Source organism: Osmia bicornis, chromosome 5, assembly GCF_907164935.1.
Source record: "Osmia bicornis bicornis chromosome 5, iOsmBic2.1, whole genome shotgun sequence".
Classification (NCBI taxonomy): domain Eukaryota; kingdom Metazoa; phylum Arthropoda; class Insecta; order Hymenoptera; family Megachilidae; genus Osmia; species Osmia bicornis.
The window spans coordinates 4,208,056-4,235,718 of record NC_060220.1 but is presented as its reverse complement, the minus strand read 5'-3'; the positions used below and the strand labels follow the sequence as shown (position 1 = coordinate 4,235,718).

The 27,663-nt window shown below is 39.0% G+C and overlaps 3 protein-coding genes across 12 annotated transcripts in view; 1 reads left to right on the top strand and 2 right to left on the bottom strand.

The window, feature by feature from the left end:
* The window catches only part of LOC114880172 (serine/threonine-protein phosphatase 4 regulatory subunit 1-like), a 111,799-nt gene extending 99,822 nt beyond the window's left edge, over positions 1–11,977 (bottom strand). The window contains exon 1 of one of the 3 annotated variants that reach the window (XM_029195891.2): positions 11,851–11,977. Coding sequence is in view for 2 of the 3 variants with exons in the window: in XM_029195927.2 (XP_029051760.1) it covers positions 11,278–11,353 (76 nt within the window). In the remaining variant the exon portion in view is untranslated. Of the gene's footprint in view, positions 1–11,277; positions 11,739–11,850 lie in introns of those variants that run through there. The other 2 variants (XM_029195927.2, XM_029195883.2) reach the window with 2 other exon arrangements.
* Positions 11,978–12,192: 215 nt separating this feature from the next.
* LOC114880261 (RING finger and SPRY domain-containing protein 1-like) lies at positions 12,193–17,431 on the bottom strand. 3 transcript variants are annotated; one of them, XM_029196109.2, is made up of 13 exons: positions 17,344–17,431; positions 16,416–16,524; positions 16,160–16,344; positions 15,754–16,058; positions 15,518–15,683; positions 14,934–15,131; positions 14,799–14,865; positions 14,570–14,710; positions 14,372–14,487; positions 14,148–14,291; positions 13,842–14,059; positions 13,509–13,769; positions 12,193–13,340 (listed from the first exon to the last, which is right to left on the bottom strand). In XM_029196109.2, exons 4-13 carry the CDS (start codon positions 15,966–15,968, stop codon positions 13,253–13,255), a joined length of 1,614 nt encoding a protein of 537 aa, XP_029051942.1. In that variant the 5' UTR covers positions 15,969–16,058; positions 16,160–16,344; positions 16,416–16,524; positions 17,344–17,431; the 3' UTR covers positions 12,193–13,252. The 3 variants fall into 3 exon arrangements, with proteins under 3 accessions (XP_029051942.1, XP_029051933.1, XP_029051949.1); XM_029196100.2 differs by lacking the exon at positions 17,344–17,431 and having other exon boundaries at positions 16,416–16,710; XM_029196116.2 differs by lacking the exon at positions 17,344–17,431 and having other exon boundaries at positions 14,949–15,131; positions 16,416–16,710.
* A 58-nt stretch (positions 17,432–17,489) lies between these two features.
* LOC114880196 (E3 ubiquitin-protein ligase MYCBP2) overlaps positions 17,490–27,663 on the top strand; it is a 176,747-nt gene continuing 166,573 nt past the window's right edge. For 5 of the 6 annotated variants that reach the window (XM_029195978.2, XM_029195949.2, XM_029196015.2 and 2 more), the window contains exons 1-29: positions 17,490–17,590; positions 18,119–18,182; positions 18,247–18,489; positions 18,554–18,707; positions 18,777–18,979; positions 19,058–19,375; positions 19,454–19,621; positions 19,704–19,922; positions 19,999–20,200; positions 20,274–20,663; positions 20,728–20,893; positions 20,951–21,033; positions 21,109–21,243; positions 21,345–21,542; positions 21,627–21,823; positions 21,901–22,153; positions 22,232–22,675; positions 22,748–22,875; positions 22,952–23,178; positions 23,254–23,434; positions 23,514–23,700; positions 23,764–23,898; positions 24,004–24,146; positions 24,226–24,861; positions 24,944–25,498; positions 25,575–25,894; positions 25,972–26,078; positions 26,155–26,364; positions 26,458–26,602. In XM_029195978.2, coding sequence (XP_029051811.2) covers positions 17,496–17,590; positions 18,119–18,182; positions 18,247–18,489; positions 18,554–18,707; positions 18,777–18,979; positions 19,058–19,375; positions 19,454–19,621; positions 19,704–19,922; positions 19,999–20,200; positions 20,274–20,663; positions 20,728–20,893; positions 20,951–21,033; positions 21,109–21,243; positions 21,345–21,542; positions 21,627–21,823; positions 21,901–22,153; positions 22,232–22,675; positions 22,748–22,875; positions 22,952–23,178; positions 23,254–23,434; positions 23,514–23,700; positions 23,764–23,898; positions 24,004–24,146; positions 24,226–24,861; positions 24,944–25,498; positions 25,575–25,894; positions 25,972–26,078; positions 26,155–26,364; positions 26,458–26,602 — 6,506 coding nt within the window. In that variant the 5' untranslated portion in view covers positions 17,490–17,495. The remainder of the gene's footprint in view (positions 17,591–18,118; positions 18,183–18,246; positions 18,490–18,553; positions 18,708–18,776; positions 18,980–19,057; positions 19,376–19,453; positions 19,622–19,703; positions 19,923–19,998; positions 20,201–20,273; positions 20,664–20,727; positions 20,894–20,950; positions 21,034–21,108; positions 21,244–21,344; positions 21,543–21,626; positions 21,824–21,900; positions 22,154–22,231; positions 22,676–22,747; positions 22,876–22,951; positions 23,179–23,253; positions 23,435–23,513; positions 23,701–23,763; positions 23,899–24,003; positions 24,147–24,225; positions 24,862–24,943; positions 25,499–25,574; positions 25,895–25,971; positions 26,079–26,154; positions 26,365–26,457; positions 26,603–27,663) is intronic. The other variant, XM_029195959.2, reaches the window with a different exon arrangement.

The window sequence follows — 27,663 nt, the reverse complement described above, 5'->3', positions numbered from 1 at the left end:
CACCGATCGATAGTCGGCGACCGTCGACGAGGACAACGAGGACGACGACGCCGTCGACCACCACGACGATACGCCGCGACGCGACTAACTCTCTCTTCTACTACCTTGCCGTCTCGTTAATCGTTCTCCTCCTTTTTTCCCGTCTCCACTTTCAACCCGTACTACGGACGACCATTCGCTCGATCGGCCACCCGAGCCACACCGATTCACTACGGATCGACGGAATCGTTTGTTGACTCCGATTCTCTTTCTCCGTTTCTCTGCCTTTGTCCTACGGTACATCAGCCGCGGCAAGGTCACTTACAGAGACGTCAAACGGAACGTTTAAATTAACCCGATCGTCGATTTACGACGCGACGATGAAAATACCGAATGACTATGCCGGGACGTATGTATCGGGAAGCAGACGAGAGGAGGTAAACAATTTTAGACCCAAGAGTCTTTCGATCTATATTTCCTACCTTTACGACCACGCCTTCGACACAGTGCTCGCGATTCCACCGAGAATCATCGAGCGGCCGGCTACGAGGCGGCGAAACAGGGCCGTCATTAAACAAATTTATGTTAAATAAATTCTATTTTTACTCTAATGGATAACGTTTGCAAACTCCCTGTATTTTGCTTCGGTATTCTCCTTTAGGAGCAGGGTCATAACGACCCAGCGATCGAGCGTCTCGAGCGTGGACTCCGTTTGCAGCGCGATAAGGGTGGAGACGCTCGCTTCCTCCTCGTACTAGCTAGCGTACGCATCGTGCGTAATGCGAACCGGATGGAGAGGCAGCGGAGGGGCCCAGGAAGAGTGAACGAGAGTGAAGAAAAAAAAAAAAAAAAAAGTTGTGAAGGAGGCACGGAGTGTGTTCAGGCTAGGAAAGGAAAAAGGGAGCCGAGTAGACGGCTGGGATGGAGAAGAAAAGAGAGGAACAGATGTGGAGCAACGATGTTAACCGTTGACGGAAGCGAGAAGGGAGGATACGGTAAGAACGGGCAAGGAATCGTGAGCGAGAAAGAGAAAGGAAGATAGGCTGGCAGATAAGAAAAGTCATCACGGTCAGTGCGCGCGCCGCGCCACGCCACACCGTCATTCATTGATTGCATCGTGGCGTGCGGTCTGCCGTGGCGAACGTACGTTTTACGTCGTTAATGTGGCACCGGATGAAAGGAGAGAAAGGGAGAAGAAACGGACGAATATAGAAGCGAGGGGAAGCGGAGAAAACTACGAGCAACGCTTTGTCGGCCTTTATACCGTGTGTTCGGCTTTCTCCTTAATTTTCTCGTTGCCTCGCGATTAAAAGCGGCGGTTAACGCGGTCCTTGCCTACGGAGTGGTCACTGATCGGTATCAGAAATTTAGAAAATTGCAATCAAAAAACACCGATCGCTATCTTAGGATTAACCCTTTGGGGACGGAGCATTCTTAAGTTCGCACAGAGTATTATTAATTTAAAATAATTTAAAATCTTTATTGTCTACACTTAGCAGAGGATTAATAAAAGAGTGGAAATTCAAGAGATCAAAGTTTAGGAATCTCAGACACGTCCATTTCCACCAGCTGATTAAATATCATTGATAAATTGATCACTGATAATATTGCGAGCCGGTTGCATAAATCGACCTTTAGCAGGGTGAAAGAGAAGTTGGTTAGGTCGTTCGAACAGAAAAATCGATGCACGTAGAGTAGAAAAGCAAAAGGGAAAAGCTCGAGATAAGTCATCACGGTCACCAGCACGGCAACGTCACGGCACGCAGTCAGTCATTCATTGATTGTATCATAGAATAGCGAGCGTACGCGGCGCCAGTGCCGTAACATGACGTACACGTTAACTCGCGTGGCGTCATGAACGCTGCACCGAGGGGAAAAAAAAGAAGAGTACGAAATACCTGGTGCATACTATCGTACCGATAATTACCCGAAGAGGAGCTGAATTTACAAATCAAAAAATTCTGCAAAATTTTAAGTGCAAGATGATCGAATCGTCGAGGTCTGGGTCACGGATGACCCGGATTCGTCATTCCATGGTTAATCTAATCACGCGTATCGCGACGACGTGTACCTTTTGAAACGTACAAATTCTGCATCCTATCTTTCCCTCCATTTTAAACAGATAAATCGACGCGAAAGATATTTCGTACCGAGAATATCGATGACGATAAAAGGGGTCTCGATTATGGCAGAAAAATAAGACGTACAAAGTTCTCCAATACGTTCGATAATTCATTGATTTGTTATTTTCGTATAATATTCCTACGATTCGAGCGTCGATTGTGTACGAAGAAAATAATTTGCAACTACAAAGGGCGCAGTAAAATGTTACGTATACGCAAGTTTCGGTATTAATGGGTTAACAACGCCTTGATAGAGCTCGTCGAGCGTTCAACCGTCAGAACGTAAAGGCAAGGAATGAGAAACAGAGAAAGAGACAGGCGTCAGAGGATAGAGTAGGAGAGAAGTAGGTCTAATTAAGAGACGTAAGTTTATTAAACTCCGGGCTTAAAATAGCGGGCGACACACTGCCCAGGAATGTAAGGACAGTCCGGTTTTATTGTCGGTCGAGCTCCAAGATTAATTCGCAACGGACTTTTCTAGCAAGATCGTCTGAAAACGTTCGCGCCGATTCGAAAAATCGACTCTCTTCTCAACGATCGCGCGGAAAAAACTGTACCTTTCCCGGTTTCCAGGAAATTCTGTTCTCCGGAATCGAAATCGGAACAGGACGCGATCGATCGATCGCGTAAAAATTGTCTGGCTCGCGAGCGCGTGGAGAAAAAAAAAGAAGGAACGGAAGTGGAAGATCGATCGATTACCGGTAGCTTCTGAAATTTAGGTTAACCGAAGGACCACGAGAAAAGACGAGAACGAGAAATGGTACGCGATAAAAACGGCACGCTGGATGGATATTCGCGAGAAGCTTTTCTATTATTCAGAAAGGTGTACTAGTTCCTCGGCGAGTAGATATTTTGGAGAACCGGGTCAGAAATCTTCGGAAGGTCACTGGGAGTTTCAATTAATAATTTTACTTCTTGATTAAGAATGACACCCAACCTTCATCCGCAAGAATTACACCCACGATCCTAAAAATAACGTGACATTTCAAAACGACCCGACACTTTCGAAATTCTAACAATTCCAGTTAATTGCGTTCCCTTATCCCCCGCACATAATTAGTAAAATTGTTCACAAGCGGATAAACGAGATTGTCGAGCAGAAGATGGGTGGCAGTTTACTGCAGAGATTCACGAGTCGCTCAAAGCGCGGATGACGCGACAGTCAAAGTGATAACGTAGTTTCCGCTTAATTGGAAGTCCCGTACTTCCGCAACGTAGCTAGCCAAAAAAAAAAAAAGAATGGGGGAGGGTGGAAAAAAAAAGAGAAGATTGGACGACGGTTATCTATCCGAGGCTAGAGACGCGTAATTCATAGGGGCGAGTGCAGGCGTCGGTTTTCCAGCATCGCGCGAGCAACGCCGAAGATACAAACACCGACCACGAGGGTCAGGATTAAATATAACCGTGGCTCGAGCTATTTATAAAGATTAACTTGTTGGCGAGATAACGAAGGAGGAGATGGAGACAACGGCGTTAAATTGTCGCAACAATAGCGCGGGAACCGGCACATTCCAACGACGACAAATTTCTCGTGCCGCTTCGAGCTTTGACCTCGATATCCTCGTCGTACCGTTCTCTGGTCGCTTGACACCGCGTTAAATCGGACGTAGGAAAGCTTTAAAAATACATGAAATGACGTACCGGCTCGTACACCGACCGAGATGGGATTCGTTTTCTCCATCGTTCGTTCCTCTAGTTACCCCCGCGATCGCGTAATTGCTTTTCACCGACGAAAACGGGTCGAACGGTGTTTTAATTAAAAATTCCTTCGATCGTACGATTTTTCAACGATCTATCGGCCCGTTTCGAAACATTGAAATTCCCTCGCGATTTCGCGAAACAGCAAAAAGTATGAAGAGAATGACCGTATAAAATCCTTTCCCGATATTCTAAATATTGCCGCAGTCGTAGATTACACCTACTCCTCGTCTACTAGACACGATTCCCTTCGAGAAGATTGGAATCCGACAACCCGTGGAATTTTATTTACACTACACACCCACGTGTGGAATGCATACACGGGCGACGCACAAAACGACACGTGCCTTAAAAAAGAGAGGCGAAGAATGCGAGGTTCGTCCATTGAGAAGCTTAGTTTCCACATTTACACGGGCTGCCTAATCGGACGACCGGCTCGGAAACGAGAGAACCGAGACAAAAGGCGGACTCGTGCTGGTCCCCACGCGTATTCCTTAAGAAGAAAACATTGCACCAAAGAATGACGAGGAGAAAGGTGTTACGACATCGTTGCATCGTTATCTCAAAACTCTCCTTCCTTTCGTTGAACCCCCTAAAAGGTTACCTGATAACGCACCAGCTGTACTACTCGCACGTTGCGTTTATGCCAACCGTCGATTCTCCTCGGGGCCGCGGCGTTTGATTAATGGGATCGTCGAACCGTTTTCTGAATAAACTCTCCGTTATCGAGACGCGTTATCGCCGCTACTCGAGCCCTTCGGCTCGTCTCTCGGTCGACGGGCGATTTTCTTTCTCCAGCACGCTCGTTCGATAGCGAAATCGGATGTATCGTAGCCGTACGTGAGCACGAGGTTGACCGTGAGCTATCAAAAGTCACGTATACGGTAATAATTACACCGGGTATCAGGATAACCCGAGACACGAACCGCGATATTAGAAAACGCAACGAGAAACGACGGAAGTTCGACGAGTGCACGAAGATTATTTCAAAGTTTATAACAGGAATTAATCGATACTTGATAAATAAGGATTCCACGTGTAAAATGAATGAAAGGGAATATGGCGAGTCCCCCGATGAAAGGTATCGAGGTTAGGAGATACAGAGAAACAAATGTCGCAGCGAGTATCGCAGATTCGCAGAACTCGGTGGATAAAGGTTGCACGTATACCTTTGATCCCTTTGAAGAGTGACTGAATGGACCGAGGGTGGGGTGGCACTTTAGTTTCACACCGGTTGTCCCAGTGCCCTTGTATGCGGTAGAAAAATTAGCTAGATTGTTTTTTTTTCCCTCTCCTCTCTCAATTTCTCTGTCCCGCTCTTTTTCTCCCCGCGCGCAATGGCCAAAAGCAAGCGGAAGGGCTACTGGTTTTCATCGAACGCTGGGCCAAGGCCGGGGTAGTAGACGCGAGAGAGAGAGAAAGAGGTGATTGGAAGCGTACAAGAGAGGAAGCGAGAGGGCGAGCAGGAGCAGAGGGTGCGTTTACATCGAGCTTTTCCGTTTCCGAGCTATCCATCGATCCCTCAGCGAACGAGTTTTGTAACCCAATCAAAACTTTCCCCGGCCTCGTAATAAAGTCCCTCGAAGGGTTATCTCGATATTTCCCGATCAGCTATGACGCTTCGCGTTCACGCGCCTCCTATCCCACGAAGCGACGAAGAAAAGCTCTACTTGAACGCGGGATTATCAAAAAACAAAACGGGAAAAAGGTCTGAACGACCCCTTAAGTGGCTCGATTCGCGATGAAAATATGAAAAAAAACATGGCGTTACGAAGAACGAGAAGAGCTCTAGCGAGACTGCGTGGAGGAAAAAGATGGCTCGTTCGCCATCTACGTGCCGAGGAAGACGAACTTTCTGCTTTTAAGGCAGAATCCGCTGTGGCCGTTACCAATAGCTCGGAACAATGCCATCAGCTCGAGTACTCGTAGAAGAAGGACGCGAGGAAAAAGAAACCGGTACCATCGCGGTCACCATCGATGATGTCGCGTCCTTCCCGGAGGTCGGTCCACGTGATGGAACGCGGAAGCGTCCCCGACTAGAAAGGCCGTCAACGTTCCTCCTTGTCATCGCCGTTTTAACATCCCGTTGCGTGCCTACGATTTTCACGGTTTCTTGCGAACCAACGCTCTACCACGGTTCCCGTGTGACCGTTCACAAAAACCCTACGACCGATGACCGATCGATCGTTTCCGCTGGAAATCGAATTCGAGTCGTCCAACAAAATCTTAACTTCGTATCTTCTCCTAATAAATGTTATCGATATATTATTAACATCAGTGTTAAGGTATTAAACGTCGCGATTTACTATATCGTGGAAACGCACCCTTAATTAGCCCCGATTGTGATATCGGGAAGAAGGATAGGAATAGCGAAATCGCAATGAAAAGAAGGGAAAAATTCGACTCGTTAGCGGGACCGATAATGGAGCGGGAAAAGAAGAAGCCGAATGGAGAAAAGAAATCGATAGGAAAGAAGAGAGAGAAAGAGAGAAATGTTGAAGATGAAAGTAAAGAATAGAGGGAGGGGAAGAGAGGGAGAGAGAAAGAGAGAGAAGTAGACTCGCGCTCGTTTCTCCTTACTCGTTAGTCACGGCCTCGTCTTTATGAATGGGTTCGCTCGGTGGCTTACGAGGAATCGTACTATCTCTCTACTACCGCCACTTTCTCGCTCTCACCGACGCTGTCTTTCCCTTTCTCTAACGGGGTGTCAGCCAGCGTCCTTCTCCGGAGGGGGTTACTGCAAACCCTTACACACAGACAGCGACAATAGAAGGCGGCCGCGAATCGATCGTATAGCTCTCGCAACCGCCGCCGCGTCCGGCGTCATCGTCCTCTCTGCTTCGGCGTCTATACGCGTTAACGCGTTTTGTTCGTCGAAAAACACCCCGACGAGTATAAAATAAATAGAAAAATTCTCCTAACAAGACACAGAAACAATTTTTCTAAAACTATGCTGAAGATTCTTGCAAAGGTAAATTGTTTAAAAGAAACTCCAAAAGAATCGCAGAATGAAATGAAAGATCGTCGGTAAAAATTGATAAAACTTGAAACGGATTCGATTCCGCTTCGTCCATTTTCTCGCGCAACTCGCAACCAGTCGGCTTCAGGGCGCGGCTGATTCTCGATCGGCGCTTCCTCCGCGCCGACAGGATGCAAAGACGCCGCGAAGAGGGGTCGTAGGCCGAGAAGGGCGTTGCGAGCGGAGGATGCAGGAGGGTGCCTTTTATCATTCGTATCGCGGGCCTATTTTCGAGGTTTCCAGAGGTCTACCCGGCTCGCGTTCCCTCGACAACACGGTGAGGGCAGAGTAACGTCGCGGCGCGTATGCGGATGTAGAGAAGAGAGAAAGAAATGGTGGCAGGGTTAGGGAAGACGAAGAAGAAGGAGCCCTTGGTTGGCTGGTGGAGACGAGGGAGGTCTGGATGGTATTCGAGGAATGTCATGTAATAATCGGGCCGCCATTCGAGCGTCCGATCTGACGATAGGAGGCGCCACCGCTCGGCTCGGTTCCTCCTGGTCGTCGCATCCGTCAGGGGGTGAATTTACGAAAGGGAATAATCGACGAATAACCAATTTTCAACGCCGCTTCAACTCGACATCGAATTTCTTTTCAATAAAATACAAAGCTTCGACAAACTTTTTCTAGTCCACGATATTTATTCAACCGTCCTCATGAAAAATCAAAGTCTTAAGTTGGTGGTCTTTGAGCTAGAGGTGACATTACGAGTTGCCGCTGTGACAGTTACAATCGACGTTTTGAATATTTCACGCACCTATCACAGCTTTGTGTCACGAGTATGATTATAAGGCTAAAGTAAAAGCGACTGTAGATTCTCAACCCCCGTCGTACCTAACAAGACTCATATTTAGATCAACTCCACTTTGACTAAAGAATTTCTTTTTATTATGCAAAAAATCATAAAACATGTTTGCTATCATAGCAAAGCATCCTCTTTTGTTATTCACCGTTAACTCTACGCTCTTTGATATCCGATCCTCTCGATCGTAGCCAGGATGAATTGAACGTGCCGGCACTGTCCAGGAACGCGGGGATAGATGGTTAAATAGTTAAACAAGAATCGAACTAACGAGACACACGGTGCCCGTGGATAAAAAGAAGGGTGAAATTTATGCACCACCGCACCGTGACCTTTGACTACCCTCTCGTCCGGAGAGAGAGAGAGAGAAAGAGTAAAAGAAGAAAGGTGAAGCCAGTCCTGTACACTTCGGACAGAGGCGGTGGTCTCGTTGCCGGATGAGACACGTTATCGTTCGGTCTCGAGATTCGATTCAAGCGAGGCCGAGAATGTGCTCTCGTAGCCTCGAATGCGAATTTAATAAAGAGAATAAATCATTTTAAAGTAACGCGCGGCGGCACGTCGCTATGGAACGAAGGGGTGACACGATGCTAAAGGGGGTTAGAGAAATTCAAACGGCGAGAGAAAGAGAGATGAACGGAGAGAAATATAGGGTAGGGTGGGGGGAGAGGAAAAAAAACCGGTATTTTTGCGTCGAGCACGGAGGGGTGCATTTCGTTGCGATTATAAAAGCTGGGCAACCCCCGGTGTGTCTAGACGACGTGGCCTCCTATCAAAAACAGACCACCGAACTGAAAAGGCTGAAAGGGCAAGGAACTCCTGACAATGCCAAGAAATTAAAGTTTCTCTGTATATCCACCTATACTCGTCTCCTATTCCTCTCTCTTCTTTTTCTTTCTCTCCCATCTTTCTCTCTTTTTTATATATATATACGTCTACCATCCTCTTCGTCCCGACATCGATGTCGTACGTCGGCCCGAGGAAATAACGAGAGAAAGAGATCACTTTGACGATAAACGCAAACACAGAGGAACGGGGAGAGCAACGTACGCGACCAGTTAAACAGACTCTTGTTCCTCTTTCTTCGTGGCAAATGTTTCGCGAGAGGATTTCATCGTACCTGTTGGAGTTCGATCGATCCTGTCGCGTACACCTCGATGATCCGCAACCGAAACGGACTCGAAACGGACGTTGAAATTTATTAATCCATAACGAAAACAATTGAATCGTTTAACATTAAAACCACCGACACTTCGTGTATTCTTATTCCTACCGCAAGTGGTCGAATGACCGCTTTAAAAAAGACATACTCCTTAACCTCTTAGCGCACTCGTCCGAGTTAAGTCGGGTTTAAGAAAACGATTTTTTTCCGCGCGCTCCAGTTAACTCGTGAGACCTGCAATTTTGGTTTTTCATTTGTTATTTCCTCTCGGGTTTTAAAATTTACCATACCGTCGTAAATTTTGACGAAAAGCTTATTTTTCAATATTTTTTTGATCCTTTTCAAGCTTTTTCTCGTTGCTCGAGTTAACTCGCTTAAGCGAAGTAGGTGCAATTACCTTAGTTTTTTTTGCATAAAACAACTTTTTTTTCCAAGATTTCTTTTGTATTATAAGAAAATAGAGAATAAAAAAATTGATGGAAAAACGACCGCTTTTGAATTTTTAATTAGTGCGTTAAGAGGTTAATATAGAGTGACGATTATGAACAATTAGACAGTGAACAAAATAATAATTATTTTATTCTTTTTCACCGCAATTTTTACAAATTATAGGAGTCTTGATTGCACATTTCCCACATATAAGTATCTTAAAAACGGTCATTTTGTTTAGCGTTAAAAGAAACACGTATTTCCTGCAACGTGAAACTATAATGATATAATTCGCGGAGTAACTATGAACAGTTTAACAATTTGAATTTCTTTATATAGCCGTAAGCAAGAATTAAGTGGACGACCGGTAAATATGACGGTATTGTTGCACGAGTGAAAAGAAGAATTCATTGATACCCGAGAAACGTCCGACCCGCTGGCTGTCACAGCCAGTCACCGAATCATTTGCATAATCGCGACTGATTACTATCGCTTCGCCGTGACTCCCGTAGCCATAGCCATATGTTAGACATCGAGAAATTCAGCGAACGTTCGTCGAGCAACCGCGTTCCAACGATCGACTCGAAACGCGACGAGCAGAAAGAGGGACCATTGTTATCGAACCGAGTTTCGAAATAAATCAAAACCCTAATCCGTCCTCTTCTCTCCGTTTTCGAGGAAACATGACTTGGAACGATTCGAGCACGAAGGTCGTAAGGTAAGAAGAAAAAGAATTCAAGGTGCGTTAAGTCGAGTGGACAATCGACAGATCGGAAGTGTGAATCAGGAAGCGATGTGTCACGTGCTGCTTTTGCACGTCATCAAATAGGATACGTGAGCCATGAATCGCAAAAGGATTACTCACGCAAAAGGAACCTGTACGCTCAAGCTTCGTAACAAATCAGTCATTTGAAAAAGGAAAAGTTGAGGGGGAAAAAAAAAATGAAAAGTAAAGAAAAGCAACGATTACTTTCCATTTATATCAGCCACGTGCTCAGGTAATGAAATTGAGAAATTTATTAAAAGCAAACATAGATTTCTTATGATTTCTAGAATAACGAAGACATCAAACGATTCTCTAAATCCGTGAGTCAGCGTATAAATTGTACTTGTTATTGAATACGTAAGATCGATAAGAAGATTCTACGAATCGATCGTTGGAATTCAATCACCGATACGTATTCGTGGGGCCCCGAGTACGACGTACGATCCGAACCGGGTCGTTGCCTCGAGGATCGAAAGGGCACCAGGCTCAAATATTTTTCTATCTGGTCGTGCTTGGAAACATAAGTAAGCCAAGCTGATAAACGACCTCTGGAATGTTAGATAAAGTCGATTAGGGCCAACTACGAGTTAGTTAGCAGCAACAGTTGGTGAGGGTGTTGATATGTGTGAGAACGAGAAAGAAAGAAAGAAAGACAGAAAGAAAGAAACAAAGGTGGATGCCCCATATACGTAGAGCGCCGACTTTATCGGCTTCACAGGGTCCAGCCATACTCCGATAAGAGTTCACGCGACATATTCTTTACGAACAGACCTAAAACGGTCCACCCACGACGTATCGTCGATAAATCGGACATCGATCGAGCCTACGATACCCTGTCGATTCCATATCCGCGGGTATCTTCCGTATTTCGATCCAACGGTTAGTTACTTCGGAATCTTACGGGAAATGTGCTTCTATCGAGAGCTAATAATCTGGTTCACTTTTGTATACGATAGATGGCAGTAGCAAATAGATGGAAGTCGAAGATCAGTAACCCCGATAGGCGAATAACCGCGCATTAACTCTTTGTTTATTTCAATATACCAAAACAACGTTTCTTTCGCTCCATTTGATCGATTTTTATACAATTCGAGTTTGATTAATATAATAGAGGGTTATTAATTGATATTTTCATGTATAATAACTAATGTTATGTATAATTCAGTAAAAATTGTTTTTCTCGGAATTTAAACAATATTCATTCACTTGAATTTGATAGTTAATTCGTATACTGACTTTGAACTATACAAAAGGGAATGACGTAAAATAAATGTTAGTATATGTTAAAAAGACAATACATACAATTCGTTAACTGTCGTGGTATGTCGTCACTCGTAGATTGAGGATGAAGATCGAGACATAAACGTTCGAGAAGCATTGGAATACATATGGCATTTCGATATGGTACACGAAACCAGTGAAAAACTGTAGAAACAATAGATGAGGACGGAAAGCGACCGCGTGCCCTTTTTCTGTTTTCTTCTTTTTTCAGCTTGCAATCGAGGTAAACACAGCGCGGCACGTTTTGTGGCGCCCCCTAACCGATAAAACGCCATCGAAGCATTCTCATGCCTTGGTCGCGCATGTGAGAATCACGGCGTGACATACGGGTTGCAGTCGAATAGCAACGTGACATCCGTTCAAATGGTATCGTAACTATGCCGTTGTGATTGATAATAAAATTGCTGACTCGACTTAACCCGAAAATTGATCAAGGTGCAACGTATTTAAAACGGAACACGAGTTTACGACCACGCCACCGCCACGCACGCCAGACACTAGCATGCTTCGATGGTGGGGCCACTGTGCCGAACGGCCAACCCCTTCCGCGCACGTTTACAACCATCAATAATGTATTTCTATGTCAGTACTCACCTTCGTCTGAGTCGTCCAGTCTTTCTTTCTGGTTGTAGGATATATCTGAAACCCACAAACACCACGGGTTAGCTGAAAATCCCTCGTGTTTTCGAGCAGCTTCGTTCGATCCACAGGCACTCACTCACCCGCCATGTTGTAACAAACTGTAGCGCGCCCTCGTGGCCACGCATTTAACTTTTCGCAATCGAGAGATCGTTCTTTAACATTTACAGATATATCGATATATTTAACAAATCTGATTATCGTTTCAACGCTTGCCTCGATTTTGAAAGTGAAACGACAATGGCAGAAATATTTATTTCTTAGTTATTAACGTGGACTGAATTAAAGTCAAGTGACTAAATTAATTTATCTTTTTATTACGATACTGTACTATTGAGTTAAATGAGTACAAAATATATTAATTTTATCGTATGGGATTTCAAAATTAGATTGACCGGAAATGCTTAAAGGGATCGTATGTAATTAATTGCTAAAATTTTACGAAACAATAAGTTTCTTTTTTTAGTAGATGAATTCAAAAAATAGAGGATACGATATGAGTTATATATTTAATACATAAATTGGTATCTTATGTATAGGAAAGGTTGCGAATGAAAATCATTAGTTGATACAAAAATTTTGCAAAATTATACATGTAACATTTTATGTCTCCATAAGAATATAATATGAGCTTATACGTGTACGGTTTTTTTCTGTATATACTACATGATATCAATATTTTACAATCCTCTAAAATCAACCTTACATTATACCATAAATTCAGTTATTTGTTTGTCAGTGCTGACAAGTACAGGTAATTGCAGACTTTCATAATTTAAGAGAGAAATATTTTAAATTCATGGACAAAAATAGTTTTATAGTTTTGTGAACCAGTCACAAATATTAAATTGGAAATGTACAGCATACAACGATAGGAATTCAAATGTAAATTTTAAATATTAATCTTGTTTTAATGTCTACTACATAAAAAAAAAAATATTTAAATTTATATATTTTATTTTAAATATTTAATTAAATGCGAATTTTATTTAGACCAAATTTAAAGAAAATAATTCGCACAGCCGAAATATGTAACATGATGTTCTCCTGTAAATTGAATTTCCAGTACGATAATTTATATATCACATCCACATATTTGAAAGCAATGTTTAGAGTGATACACATTAGAAGCGTGACATATAAAGGTGACTTTGCTTTCTATCATTGATTTGTAATCCTCTTGATTTAAAATACTGTATTGTAAGAAAACAAATGCGCAGAATGATATAATTATATCCCATACGTAATACGCACGATATTTTACAATTGTGATTATCTCGCGACAGTTCCTGAGAGTTGTATAATATAAGAAAGGTAGTGGAAGAGTATTAAAAAATGCTGGTGTACTTGTGTTGTGTCATGTGTTATCTAGAGCTACCTCTTCAATTGTAGCCCTGCACATTGGACACTCTACCAACTGATTCGAACACGTCTGGCAAAATCCTCTGAAAGAGTATTCATTTTTATATGTTAACTATTTGATTAGTTAACAAAGAAATCGGGTTTCCTTTAATATTCTAAGTAATAGTTAATTATACATCCGTTTGATTTATAATTATTCACAGTTACTCTTTTAATAATTAAGATTAAATATGTACATGCATATATATTACCTGTGATTGCACGGTAACAATCTCACTGATGCTCTTTGGTCAAAACACAATGTACACGAATCTTCTCTAACGCTAAGTTTCCTCAGTTGGTCTAAATATATGTGTTTAGGAAGCACAACCTTATCTTCAGGCTTCAAAGAAGCGAAATCATTGAATTTCTTATATTCACGATCAGTAGGGGGATATTTAAAAGGTACATTTCCGAAATTAAAAAGGCATTGTTGGAATGACATGAAACTAGCCGCTGCAAAAAATCCAGACCTAAAACGTACAAATTATGTATTAATAATTACTTTAATTAGAATATATCCAGATACGTGAACAAAAATATACCTCACGGTTTTGAAAACTTGAACACAAGGTTTGAGTGGTACACCATTTATGGAGAATATGATTTCTAATTTGTTCAAGTCTAATAAACAACCCAAAATATCTCCGGCCTTCCAACACGGTTTTTCGTGGTATTTTTCGCTTTTTGCATTGTACCATATCAACCTACGACAACCGTCATAGGCCAAAGAAAATTCATCATCGCCTATACCATATCCTTCCTAAAATAACAAAAACGAATGAGCGTAAAGCGAGCAAATAACATCGAAATCGAAGTTATGTTTATTAAACTAAAAATGAAATGCTTGCATGATTTAAAAACGTGCTGTCTTTTGTAGCCCAACCAATTTGCATTACACCTGTAGTTATGACAAGTGTTTCATAATACCATATTCCTGAATCTACTTGAAATGTACACCTTACGCTTTCAAACGAGTACGCGTCGCACCGCGCCTAAAATTATGATACGAACAATAAATTTCAATATACAAATATCGTTCGATAAAATATACATCACTCTTAACAGATCTCACCTCCAAACCATTGGGTGATATTTTCAGGTACTCACTTACATCTTTTGTGTTTAACATAACATTAATACCACTCATATCAACTGCATCATGTGAATATTTCCTACCTTCCATTAAAACTGAAATTGTCAAAGTGTACATGTATTAATAACAATTTATCTTTAAACGTATTCTTCCATCCAATCGTTTGTTAATACTTACACAAGTTATCTAGACACCACTGTGCACAGAAACCTACTTGTCGACGTACATAATGAGTTTCTGTTGCCCATTTTTCCAATTCTAATAATGGATTTGGTTTTTCTGCCATTAATCGTTTTTTTATAGTTACTTTATTTTCACCTAAAAAAATAATATAATGGATGAATACAATTTAAAATATATCGATATTGATATGGCAACTGCATAGACTATTCTAATAATCACTAACTTGTCTGTGCAAATTTTTCCAAAGCTATCAATGAATACAGAACCACATAAGCATCAATATTTTCTTTCTGAAAGAATGTATAAATTATAAGTGTCAGGAGATAGCTTTCATATTTGTCATATTTACAATTACAACCTTAGTTAAGCTTACAAGATTTGAAATAAGATAATCCAAAGTTGCCTCTGATAGTATAGCAATACTACTTGGGCCAGCTAGTTTTTCTGCTATACAACCCAATACTACACAAATATTGCGTTGTTGAGTTGCACTTGTTTGTATATTCCCAAGTTTTTGGGATAATTGAAACATGTGTGACAACCGTAGAACTGATTCCTAACATAATTAAGATAATAACATAATAATTTAGTTACAAATAATAAGCAAAATACAAATACAGTAAAACCTCGTTTATCTGAGGTAATCTGGGGAGGAGGTCCCTCGGATAACACGGAAGAAATAAAAAATTCGAAAATTTTAATTGTTTTTTATGTATTTGAAATGATAGAATGAAATTTAATCACAAAAGTATATAATAGTGAAAACCTAACTACGCGCGTACAGCATAGGCATAGCGGTTTCATCCGTTTTATCCGAGCATACACCCCAATTAATGCGGAGTGCTCGGATCAGTCCGTTGTCTCGGATAACGCGGAGGCTCGGTTGATCGAAGGCCGCATAAACGAGGTTTTACTGTATATCAGTTTTGTCATGTCCATTACCTTTGAAGGTAGTGGACAATCATCTAATAAAAGTGTAATAACAGAAGGACCTAATGGGTTATGCATAGGAATAACATTAACCATCGAACTGACAACTTGGATCCATCCATCTTCTTTATCAGCAATTGCATGTAATTTTAACATTGCAGGTGGTGGCTCTTGTTCACTGGATATACACAACAACCAGTTAATGAATTTACAAGATGCATATAGGTTCTATGCTTTGAGATACTTACTTATCAACAAGAGAACCAATAACTCCAAGAGTTTCAAGTACCAACTTATCAATATTGGCTGAAGTTGGAAATTTGAAAGGTGTAGAAGTTACATCACCAGATGCAACTGTATCTACACTTGATTCTGGTAGTACAGTATTTTCAGTTCCTGCATGATTTTGCCCTCTATATATATCAAAATCTTCTAGTGGATCTTTACACAAACAATTGCCCATTCCCACACTTTTATAATAAATACTTTTCAAGATATTCTATGTGATATTTACACAATTGAGTGACATGTGTAATTGTTGTGTTCCATTTAGCTGAAAAAATTTATTTTTTCAAAGTCACAATATTATGTATGGATAGGCATTTATAAATATTAGGGTATTATATAAATGCTGAATTTTAATTCAGTACATACTAAAAATATATTGGGAAAATCATGTTCCTTCATCACAATTAATTGTAATTATTTTTCATATTTTTATATGGTTTTCTTTTTACTCCTTTTAAATACATAGATAGATGCAAATTTAATAAAAGTTTAACGAAAGTAAACAAAAATCAGCTTGCAATTATGATAGTATTTTTAGCAAGGTAGCTTATCTGAAAGTAAAGAAAGATTATTAACAGATATTTTTATAATTTAGTTCGTTAAGTATATGAATATGACATACTTGCTTGAAAGCTGTCATTTGGTTATGTTTTCATTAAGACAGAAAGATGTTGTTTGATCCTTTACCAATTTTTTGTTTAATCACATGTTTCATACCGTAAATCAAAAACCTGTATTCATTTCATTTTTTTATAAGAAAATGAGAATTTAAGCGTAATTATACTGTTTAAGTCGTACTTTTTAGGTTATGTTCTCGATAATCTTCAAAACAGTAATCTCAGCATAACAGGATATGCACACTATACTATCTCTTGCATGAGGTGATCAATTCTAAATCACATATGAGATATGGCTTTCTACGCAGATACATATATATTTTTAACGTTTATTAAATTACGATCTTTTCATTTAGATTTTCCGATCATTTAGAATTTTTATTATTCGAATACTTTTTACATTTTAATAATAAAATAAATTTGAGAGATTATACTTTAATCGTTAAATCTTCAAGAACTTATTAGGAGAAGTAAAATTCATTTAAAATAGAAAAAAAATACTTTTTACTGATGCTATTTTAAAATACTATTGTTTTTATTCTACATTTATTCTATATTTCATTACTATTAAAAAATTGAGTTAATTGTATGAAATTGATATACACATTTATGAATTTTATGAAGGTAATAATATAGCATATTTAAACCTAGAAGTATGTTTAGAGATATAAGATTGAATAAATGTATTTAGGTTACAAAAACATAAATATTAAAACAAGTTCATTTGAAGACAAGCCGCCATATCGAAGGATAATCTGCGTTAAAACGATAATGCATATCGAAAACTCGAAATCGCAAGGCAGTCGCGGTCCGTCTGGTACTTTCAAGACGAATTTCTTAACATACATCAAAGACGGATCTTTGGCCGTTTACGAATATTATTCAAATAATACTATATTAGGTTGTCTGTCACTTGTGAATTTGAAATTGTACCTTGAACCAATAAATACTTCGATGAAAATCGTTGAATGGCCCTTTTTATAGACCTGCGATGCAATCACATGGGGAAGACGAGAGAATGTCAACGATCAATAGTATTACAAAAATGAATTGGTGATTCGTATGTTGAAAATTTTGTGCACAACATGGTGTCTGGGGACCACGAAAAGTTGCTGCCCGAGCCGGAGAATTACGTGAAATGTTTTTATGATCTCTTTAAAAGCATTGCCGAGGCACAGAGGTGCGAAATGTGTATAACCTCCCTCAAGCTTTGTTTACTTGACGCTTTTGGCGGTGACTTCATCTGTCATTTATCAAACTTATCAATTATGATAAAAAATCTGATAAGTTATTCTTGCTTTCATCAAATATGTTGATCTATGCTGCATACCTATTAAAATATGCGATATTTCTTTAAATGTTTCAAAGTAACCTAAAACTGTTTGTTTATTACAATTGTCAGTTTGACAGTTCTCATGTAGGATAAGATACATTGTTTTAAAGTAGTTTACGGTTGTTATTTTTCATTATTTTTGTCAATTAAATGATAATTTATAGAATTAATTACTAAGTTTATTTTATTTAAGTTAGTCATTAATAAAAATGAGGATGTAACATTCATTTGTAAATAAAAAGTATTTTTATTATTATAAATAATTACTTTTACAAGTCCAAATATATTATTTTCGAAAATTTCTCTCTGTAACTTTTCTTTTAATATATCATGGAAACTTCATACATATGATAGATCATATATTTTAATTTTCAGAAATAAGGAAGAATGGAGAAAATGTAAAAAAAATAAATCTATACGTAAAAGAGATAAGAAAAAGGTATTTGCTTTTCTTTTGCACATTTTTTGTAACATAATTAAGTCTACACATTTCATATTTACAGATTGATTTAACCGGAGATTTAAATTACAATAGTCCACCAGAAATAGAATTACCTTGCAATGCTTCTGCATTTGCTGTATTTGCTAGTGTTAGAAGTGCTATTTTGGAAAAACATGCTAGAACAACAAATGAAGTTTATAGAGTATCAAATTGTAATTCTCCATCACCACCAGAACATAGTGAGACTATGGATACAGAAAGTGATGATGAGGATAGGATATCAACTATACAGAGTTTACCAAAGGTAATGTGTGAAAGCATGTGGTATATATATATAAAGTATTATATTTCAATTCAAATGTTTTTAGATTGTAGGCATTGGTTTACGAAGTGTTTTCACGTTAATGAGGGAAAGCAGATCAATTGAACCTCTTTTATGTACAAAAGCATTATCAGCTCTATTGGATATATTGCAAGGACAACTCCCAGAAGGGCTGAAGTCTGAACCAGATGATGTTATTGGTAAAGTATAAAAGCATATGTAATTCCTTATGTCTGTGTTATGTTTTCAATACTTTTATTTTCTCTTAGATCCACTTTTTGATCTGCTGTTGGATCTAGCAACTTCACACGGCCCAGAATCAGCAGCTGCTAATGATGGTAGTCATTTGACTGCAGTTGCTTGTGCATGTTTATTGAGCCTTGTGGTTGTCAGAGGTGATACTGGTCGTCTGTTAGCAGCAATTGCTGCTTTACTCATGTGTCCTAGAGTACTAGCAGTTCAAAATATTCAAGTAAATCTTATTTCCGATTGTTATTGACGATCTGTTTTATAGTTTCGATCGTTTCGAGTAACAGTTTATGTGTCGTAGATGCCATGTGTATTAACATCCTTACAAAGAAGTGTACAAGCTGTATTACTTGGAAAACTTATACGGCCAGACTGGATTACATATGGAGTTCCTAAATGTTCTAAGATTTATATTTCTACGCTTAAGTTACCAAATGAGATAAATAATATAACATTAAATGGACGAAGTTTTGTGAGTGACGGAAAGTACCTGTACCTACACACAAATAGAGGATTATTAAAAATTGGTAGTGGTCATGGTGGAACCATTTGGGGTCATATGTATATTCAGAAAGCAGACTTTTATCCAACGGAAACCGGTTGGCTCGGTTATGCAAATGTTAGTTTAATTAAACATTGATCATCGATATATAAATATACGTACAACGTTTTCCTAATATCAAATTTTTTATTCCAGAATACATTATATTTTAAGTGTACACCCCGAAAACAGAGTGAATTACTAATCATTGATGCAGAAACCCTTGTAGTCACAGGAATTGCCGTTTTAGAAGGTCGTGACTGGTCATCTTCCGTTATGTTTTCCGATGGCGAATGTTTAGGAATGATAACAGCGGGAAAAGATGTTAGTCATTTATCTTCTTCATTTATTCAAATTTATAATGTTTCAGCGATTAATATAAATCTCATATTATTTATTGGTATAGGATGGTTTTGTAGTCAGAACAATAAATACACTAAGTAATCCAGTAGCGGTTGCATCCGAATTACCATTGAAATTAGCAAGAAAATGTGTAGATGTTTTTGGATACTCTGCTTTTGATGAAGAACAAGCCGTTCATATATTAAATCCAGGCTGTGACGACGAAATTGCTACAGTTACAGCAGGGAAAGAATTTGGTTTATTAAAAACTGTCTCTGGAAAGGTAAGCGGTTAGCCGTTTTCCAATGCGGCAATTATATTGAAATTAAAGTATGTTGCGTAAACGATATGTGTTCCAGGTATTATATACTGGAAAAGGAACTTGTCTTGGTATGAAAAGTAATACAAGGCCTAATAGATGGGTAGAATTAACACTTGGAAAAGGACCAAGACTTGTACATTTTGCGGCTGGTCATGATGGTCAGCACGTTGTTATGATTATGGAAGATGGTTCTGTTTTATTTGCTGGAACTGCTAGGCGTGGAGAGGATGGTGATAACAGTTAGTACATTATTCATTTGCAATATGAAATTATTAAAAAATTTTCTGAAATTGACATGTTTTCTAATGTTAGATAAAGTTCGTCGACAACCCAAACCAGTTAAGCCAAAAAAGATAGCAAAGGTAGAAGGACAATTTATTGTAGAAGCCGCCTGCAATAATGGATCGACAGCATTAGTCACTAAAGAGGGTGCTTTGTTAATGTTTGGCAAAGATACCTTGCACAGTGATCCGGTTTCAGGGGTAGTTACCGATCTCAGAGATGTCTGTGTTGTTCACGTTTCATTAGGAAAAGCTCATGCTGCGACATTAACTAACAAAGGTCATCTGTATACATTTGGGATTAATAATAAGGGACAGTGTGGTAGAGATTTTACAGCAGTTCATGCTGTAAATAAGGATGTCTCTGTTGTCGCTATGGAGATGGGTACAGCGGACGATGAACTATTAGTGACAGAAGAAGGTGGTTATATACGACCTTTAATTTCTTATTATCAAAGAAATAAAATATTTTTATTTGCATTTAGACGGCGTAGAACCGACTGAGGATTGGGAGGAAACAAGAGGGATGTGTCCTCCAGGATTACATCAGTGGAAGCATCGTGTTTGTATGGTTTGCACGGTATGCCGAGAGTGCACTGGTTGTAGTATATCATGCTTGAGTAGTATACGACCGGATCGAAACCCTGGCCAGTACGTATTCAGATTAAGTTTTGTATAGCACAAACGACTAAAACCATTTACTTTCAGGGAATGTGGCTGTGGTAAGGGTGACAGTGGTTGCGCGGAATGCGGATGTTGTCGAACATGCGCAAGAAAAAGTTGTACCACTGGTAAAAATTTAACTATAAATCATTGTCTCAGGAATGATTACAAACATCTTTATGAATATTTATAATGTACTTTAGGTAGATCCAGTTCCAATTTTCGGGAATATTTACAAAGGCGGCTGGGAGAAATTAAACAGAAGCAGAGAACCAAAGCAGGTCCAAGTACTGCGAAATATGGAATGAAGATGAAAGGTCCGAATAATCAAAAATTGGGTAGATGTTTTCAGAAAATAGACGAACTCTGCATATATGTATTTAAGGATTAAATTAAATTGTATAATACTTAACCTGATAATAATTTTCGTATAAAATAGCTGGTCCAAGCGTGATACAAAAGAGTACCGGGAAAATGGCATTGGGGTTAAGTACTAATTTGATGATTGAAGAAGGTATTGGAGGAAGCGATATTGAACGAGGTGACGCGGCAAGAATAGCTAGTATACCACCAGCTAGAGTTCCTATACCCAGCGAAAGTCCTGTGGTTCAAGTGTCGTGTGGATTGCACCATACAGGTAATACATATCGATTTGATTTATATGTCTTTTATAAATTTATAAAATGAACATTACTAATTTTATACTATAAACCATGTATAGTGGTGCTCTTACAAAATGGGGAAGTTTATACATTTGGAAGCAATATATATGGTCAACTGGGTGTAGGAGATTTAGTAGCACATGCTGGAGTCGTTCACGTTAAGTTACCAGGAATAGCAACGCAAGTTGCGGCTGGAAGTAATCATACTGTCATACTTACTTCAAAAGGCGAAGTGTTTACGTTCGGAGCTTATCAAGTTTGTATTATCATTAAGGCTTGTTTGCCATAGGTATTAAATGACAACATTCTTATGCATGCATCTATTATATTCAGAAAGGACAATTGGGCATGAATTGGTGGAATGGACAAAACGACTCTTCAAATACTACTTCGCAAACTAGTCGCCGTTCTGATAGGACACAGCCATGGCACAGTTTTCCAAACGTAGTTCCAAATATCGGTCCACGATGGGGTAGACGTGCAACATGGGTTGGCGCAAGTGGAGATCAAACTTATGTCAAAATTGATGAAATAAATTTTATTAGTTTAACAAGGAGTACTGTTATGGCAAATAAAAACTGCATAAGTATGTCCTCTTTTGTAAATCATCGTTCCACCACTATTACATTAACAACTTATTTAATTATAAAACAAATTGTTTCAGTTTTAATTCCACATCAAACTGATCACGCAAATTCGTTCAAATGCTTAGTTATAAGTAAACGGGACGGCACTTGTAATAGTTACAGCGGAGCGGATCAAGTTGACTTCAGTAATTGTGCAACCTGTTTAGATCCTTTGTATAACGTGATTTGGACTTTTAATCCGATAAAGAGTGAAATAAGCCTATATAATATCATATCAACGGAAGCTAGAACGATTCCTGGCTTGGAAGTATCTATTTTGAATCCAGGCTTAGCACTGCCTGTAGTATCAAGCTGCTTTGTAACGCGTTCCCAAGCTGCGATGCATTTGTTGGCCTGTTTGGATACTCTTACACAAGGTCAAGATGAAAATCTAACTATAGTAGAAGAAAATGAATGTAATCAATCAACACACGGAAAAGCGTACAGTCGGGAAGATTTTGTTACGGTTAATAGATTTGAAAGTATGTACAAAGAATAGCCAAAAATAATACATATTTTTACTTCCTCCAATAGCACATTTTATATATTTTCAGGTCACGGTGGTGGTTGGGGTTACACCGCACATTCGATCGAGGCTATCAGATTTATGCCTGATACTGATATCTTGCTTGGTGGATATGGATTGTTCGGAGGCCGGGGCGAATATACAGCAAAAATAAAAGTAATTCCTATTACATGATTAATTTTTATTGAATCATGCAAGGAAACTGCAAAAATTATATTGAAAATTGTTTCAGCTTTTCGATATTGGAACTGACGGAGGAGATCAAGAAAACGATGGTGAACTTTTAGCAGAATCAGAGGAAGTACCGTACGAATGCGGACCGAGACAAAAGTATTCTATTTTATTCGATGAACCGATTGCTTTGCAAGCTAACAGGTGGTACGTTGCATGGGCAAAAGTTAGCGGTCCTTCCAGTGACTGCGGAACTGGTGGTCAAGGAATGGTCACGGCTAAAGATCAGTTAGTAAAATTAAATGTTTTCTAAAAACTAACAAATTGAAATGTCAGACACATCTTTATATTTGTTGTTTTTAGAGTTATGTTTTATTTTAAATCATCCAAGAGATCTAACAACGGAACAGATGTGAATGCTGGACAAATTCCACAATTATTGTATCGTATTGTTACACCCGAAAGTCAAACTCCTAACAGGCAAAGAGACCAAGTCGAACCAGTTTATGTATTGAAACGGGATTTTAGTAGAACGGTGACTAAAGTATGTATTTGGTTTCTTTTAAATTGCACTTAGGAAAAATATATATAAAAATTATTTTTTCAATATATTTTTTTTCTAGGAATGTTTTCAGTCATTAATATCTCTTCTTCAGTGGAGTTGGAATACATTAAAAGCAGGATTAAATGACACTGTGGTTCATGCTATTTCCTCTCACGCATTGCTCGAAATGGAGCGTTTGGTTTATATTAGTAAAGCTAGTTTACGATTACTTAGAACATATACTAACGAAATTTATCCTAATCAAGGTGTGTACTCAGTTTTATTATAAATATTAAATTATATTTGAACATGAGATTAATGGTTTACAGTTGGCAAGAAAACTCCGGCTGAATCGGTTCGTTTAGCCGAATGCATTGGAGAAGTGCGTGCGCTGTTACATCAAATTTTATCTGATTCTGTGCCATTAAATACAAAGAGTAAAGGAAAAACGCGATCAAATAAAAGTGAGTTCTTGTATATTTTGACATGATTTCATAAAACCTTAATTTTGACGAAATGAAAAGTATTTTCTATTTTAATAACACTACATAAAATGTTTCGTTGCATAGGTACTACTACAATAAGCAACAAGTTGACAAATAGCATACTGGATGAATGTCACAGAACATTTGTCGCTTGTTATCATGCATTTTATCCAACGGCATACTTAAAATGGACATGTCTCTGTGAATTATTATCGGAAATTGATAGGGTTAGTGATTTGCTGCTTTCTAATTCATTTCTTTTAAAGTGTAAGTTCTAAGTTCTTAAATATGTACGTTACCTTATAGGAACAGGGAAGATCTTCAAAAGACCGTCTATTATCAGCCGTTTTAGCTTCCTTGTGTAATCCAGCCATTCGTCTACGATGTACATTTCCGATTTTGACTAACATCATGGATAGCAGTGATAGCATCAAGCGGCAGCTCAGTCCATCCGACAATACTGGCTTGTTGATGATCAATTCCACGGAAAGCCATCAGTATCCAATTTTAGTTGAACAAATTAGTTATAAATCTCAAGTGGAAAGCTCTGGGAAGGAGACCTTAAATTGGTCGTTTCGCGATGTTCTTGATAGACTGTTAGATTTGATTCTAGTCCCGGTGAAGAAAAGTCTTTGCAAAGAAAAGACACAATCACTGCCAGAGTTGGTTCTTCATTGTTGTTATTTGTTAGCGCGGGTGATAGCTGAATTAGCGGCACAGTCTAGCGGGAACGAGGATGAACTTCAAGCTGCCTGTGGCAGGCTTATGTACACCACACCTTCGAGATTTACCCGAGTGAATCAATCAAGATCTTGGAATACCGGTAATGGTTCTCCTGACGCGATCTGTTTTTCGGTCGATAGACCCGGTATCGTTATTGTTGGAGTAGGTATCTACGGAGGTGTTGGAATGTACGACTACGAATTAGAACTGCTTGACGACGTGAGTATCGTAGCATGCTGCATTATCGTATGTAAATCATTATTCCATTCCACTGTTGTAATTATCATATTGCATTCCATAGCAAAACAATACGGGCAATGATCCATCTCATACGCAACGTTGGAGTAGTTTGGATTTTACGCGCGGCTCTTTTGGGCCGGATGATTGCGTTAACGATATAGTAGAGTTAAAATTTGATAAACCAGTGCTCATTAAGGAAAACGTGAAGTATGCTATTAGACTGAGAAACCGTGGTGGTCGTACGAGTAATGGTGACGGTGGTTTAAGTGTCGTTAAAGGACCCGACGGGACTACCTTTACCTTCACGGCTTGTTCCTTAAGCTTTAATGGTACAACACAAACTAGAGGTCAAATACCTCATATCCTTTATTACTCTAATCCTCAAGATTCCGACGGTCAACACACGAGTAAAGCAATGGCTGAGGTGCAAGCAAGAAAATGTACCCTTGCCATGACAGCCACAGTTATTCAAAGGTCGAATGAAATACTTGCATTAGCAAGGGAGAGGGCAGAAGATGGAATAGCCACCGAAGTTCTAGGGAATGCAACGTTTATAACCACTCTTTTACCTTTGGTGATGGCACATATTAGTCCACTGGCTACTTCAGATCCTAGGGTAAGTACTATATCTTTATATTTTTAATAATTGTCGATATTGCAGTTCAATTTTTATGAATTATTCTCTTTCTCAGAGTGGAGTTCAGGTTCTCACTTTAATACAAGAAATGCTTCCTCATGTTTCGGCACTTAACTTATTATCTACAATGGGATTGTCTCAAATATCTCAAGACAGTGAAGCTCAGTCTCACGTATCTGCACCCATTACTACTAGTCATCATTATACTTGGTTGGAAAGCGATCATCCCTATAAACCTGCTACAGTATCTCACTATAAAGTTACCTTTCCGGATACGGTTAAGTGGTTAACTATTGAATTCACACCTGAGTGTGGTACGGCGCAGCCTGAAGATTATTTGCAACTCTACATTCCGAATATAATTTCACCCGCGGGGTAAGTAGGATCAATGTGCGTTTTTTTCTCTTTCTAAGAAGGAGTATCATACATAATCACTTTTTATATGTCTTTAGAACATCTGTAACCGCAGGGGTAGAAGACACACCCTTATATTGGCCTGTACTGCATAAACTAAGTAATGTACAAAGCCAATGGCCTCAAAACGCGATTGTATTACCAGGTATGTTATTATTTTGCAAAATAAATTGTACATTATGATTTAATATTTCACCGGATCGACACGTTTATTGTTCAAGGAAACGAAGTGATATTCTCATTGGAGACTGCGTCGGATTACATGAAAAACGACAGAGCGATCATGTACGGGTTTAAGTGCTTGGTTATTGGATACGACTGGATAACATCGGGAAATGGGTTAAAAAATCTGGAAATTGAATTATCATTTCTGGGTGGTGCTTGTGCCGCCAGTCTGATGAAGAGAAATCTTGCGTTACCACCTGTGTCCAGTATGTATCATTCTTCAATTTATGATTCAAAATATATTCAATTGTATCTAGCATCGGTTCCGTTATTCAACGAATTTGTTTATATCCTTTCAGACGAAGAAGTGGAAGAGGATCTGGAGCTGATGCAGGAAACCGCAAAGAGGATTTTCTCCATGCATTCAACATTACTTGGCCGAGGATTCGCTCTGGCTTCGCCACCCACCGTCTCCCAGGCTCTCGACGGAGTTCTTCCATTCAGGTGAGTACTAAATTGCAACGCTTGATTCTACTTAACTTGTAGTTTGTAATGAAATGAAATTGGGAAGGATTAGTTTCTTGGCTGGTATATTATAAAGTAGGCATTGTAGGAAAAAATAGCGTTACAAGGAAAACAGGAATTCTTAAAATTTTAATTTTGACAATATATAGAAAATTTACCGCTAGATGACACCAACAGTATTGTTATCAGAGCGTTTGATAAGGAAGGTGTCTTAAAGTCGTTACCATAAACAGTTCTTTATCTATTATTTATGATTAACAAAATGTATTATAGTGTTGTTATTTGGGGCATATTATTGATATACAATACCTAACGTGTATTACTACGTCAAAAAATGATATACATTAGGGAAAACAGGGAAAGTATAATTCCATTAGTACGCGCTTTCCACCGCTAGATGGCTATAGCATTTCAGTGTCCGTGGAGCGCAATTTTTTAAAATTTCTGAATTTAAAAAATCATAGTGTCTCGAGGTTGAAAAGGGGGAAGAACAATGATAAATGACCGATTTCTTAACTGAACGGAAACTTCGTTTTCCGGTTTTGTCCAGCATTTCCTCTTTAAATCAGAGCGGTACGCAAGAAATCTTGCTCAATACAATTCTTCATATTATGACGAATTTTAATCTGATAATCGCATTCTATAAAAATAACTGTGAAGTTGCGAAAAACAAACGTACATATGTACGTTCGTAACTGGATCGTTATCGCTTCCTGATCATTCTTTTCTTCGAAACTGAATGTGCAGAATTTCGATGAATTCTGGAAGGCGCATTTTCCTTCCCAATTACTTCCAAAATTGGTCATTCAGCATCGTAATCATCGAGCTTTAATCGAGACTGTTCAAACAAGAATTCATCGCCTCCACTTATCGTGACCGTGTTTTATCGAAACGGACTTGGCGAATCTGTATAAATCCCTCGGAAACAGAAGCCCGCTTCTGATAATCAGCGTTACTTTTGCGTTTCCACGTTCCTGCACGGGTAAACGTAAATAACCGACGGATCGATTCGATCCGACGAAGCTATCGCTAAACTGAAG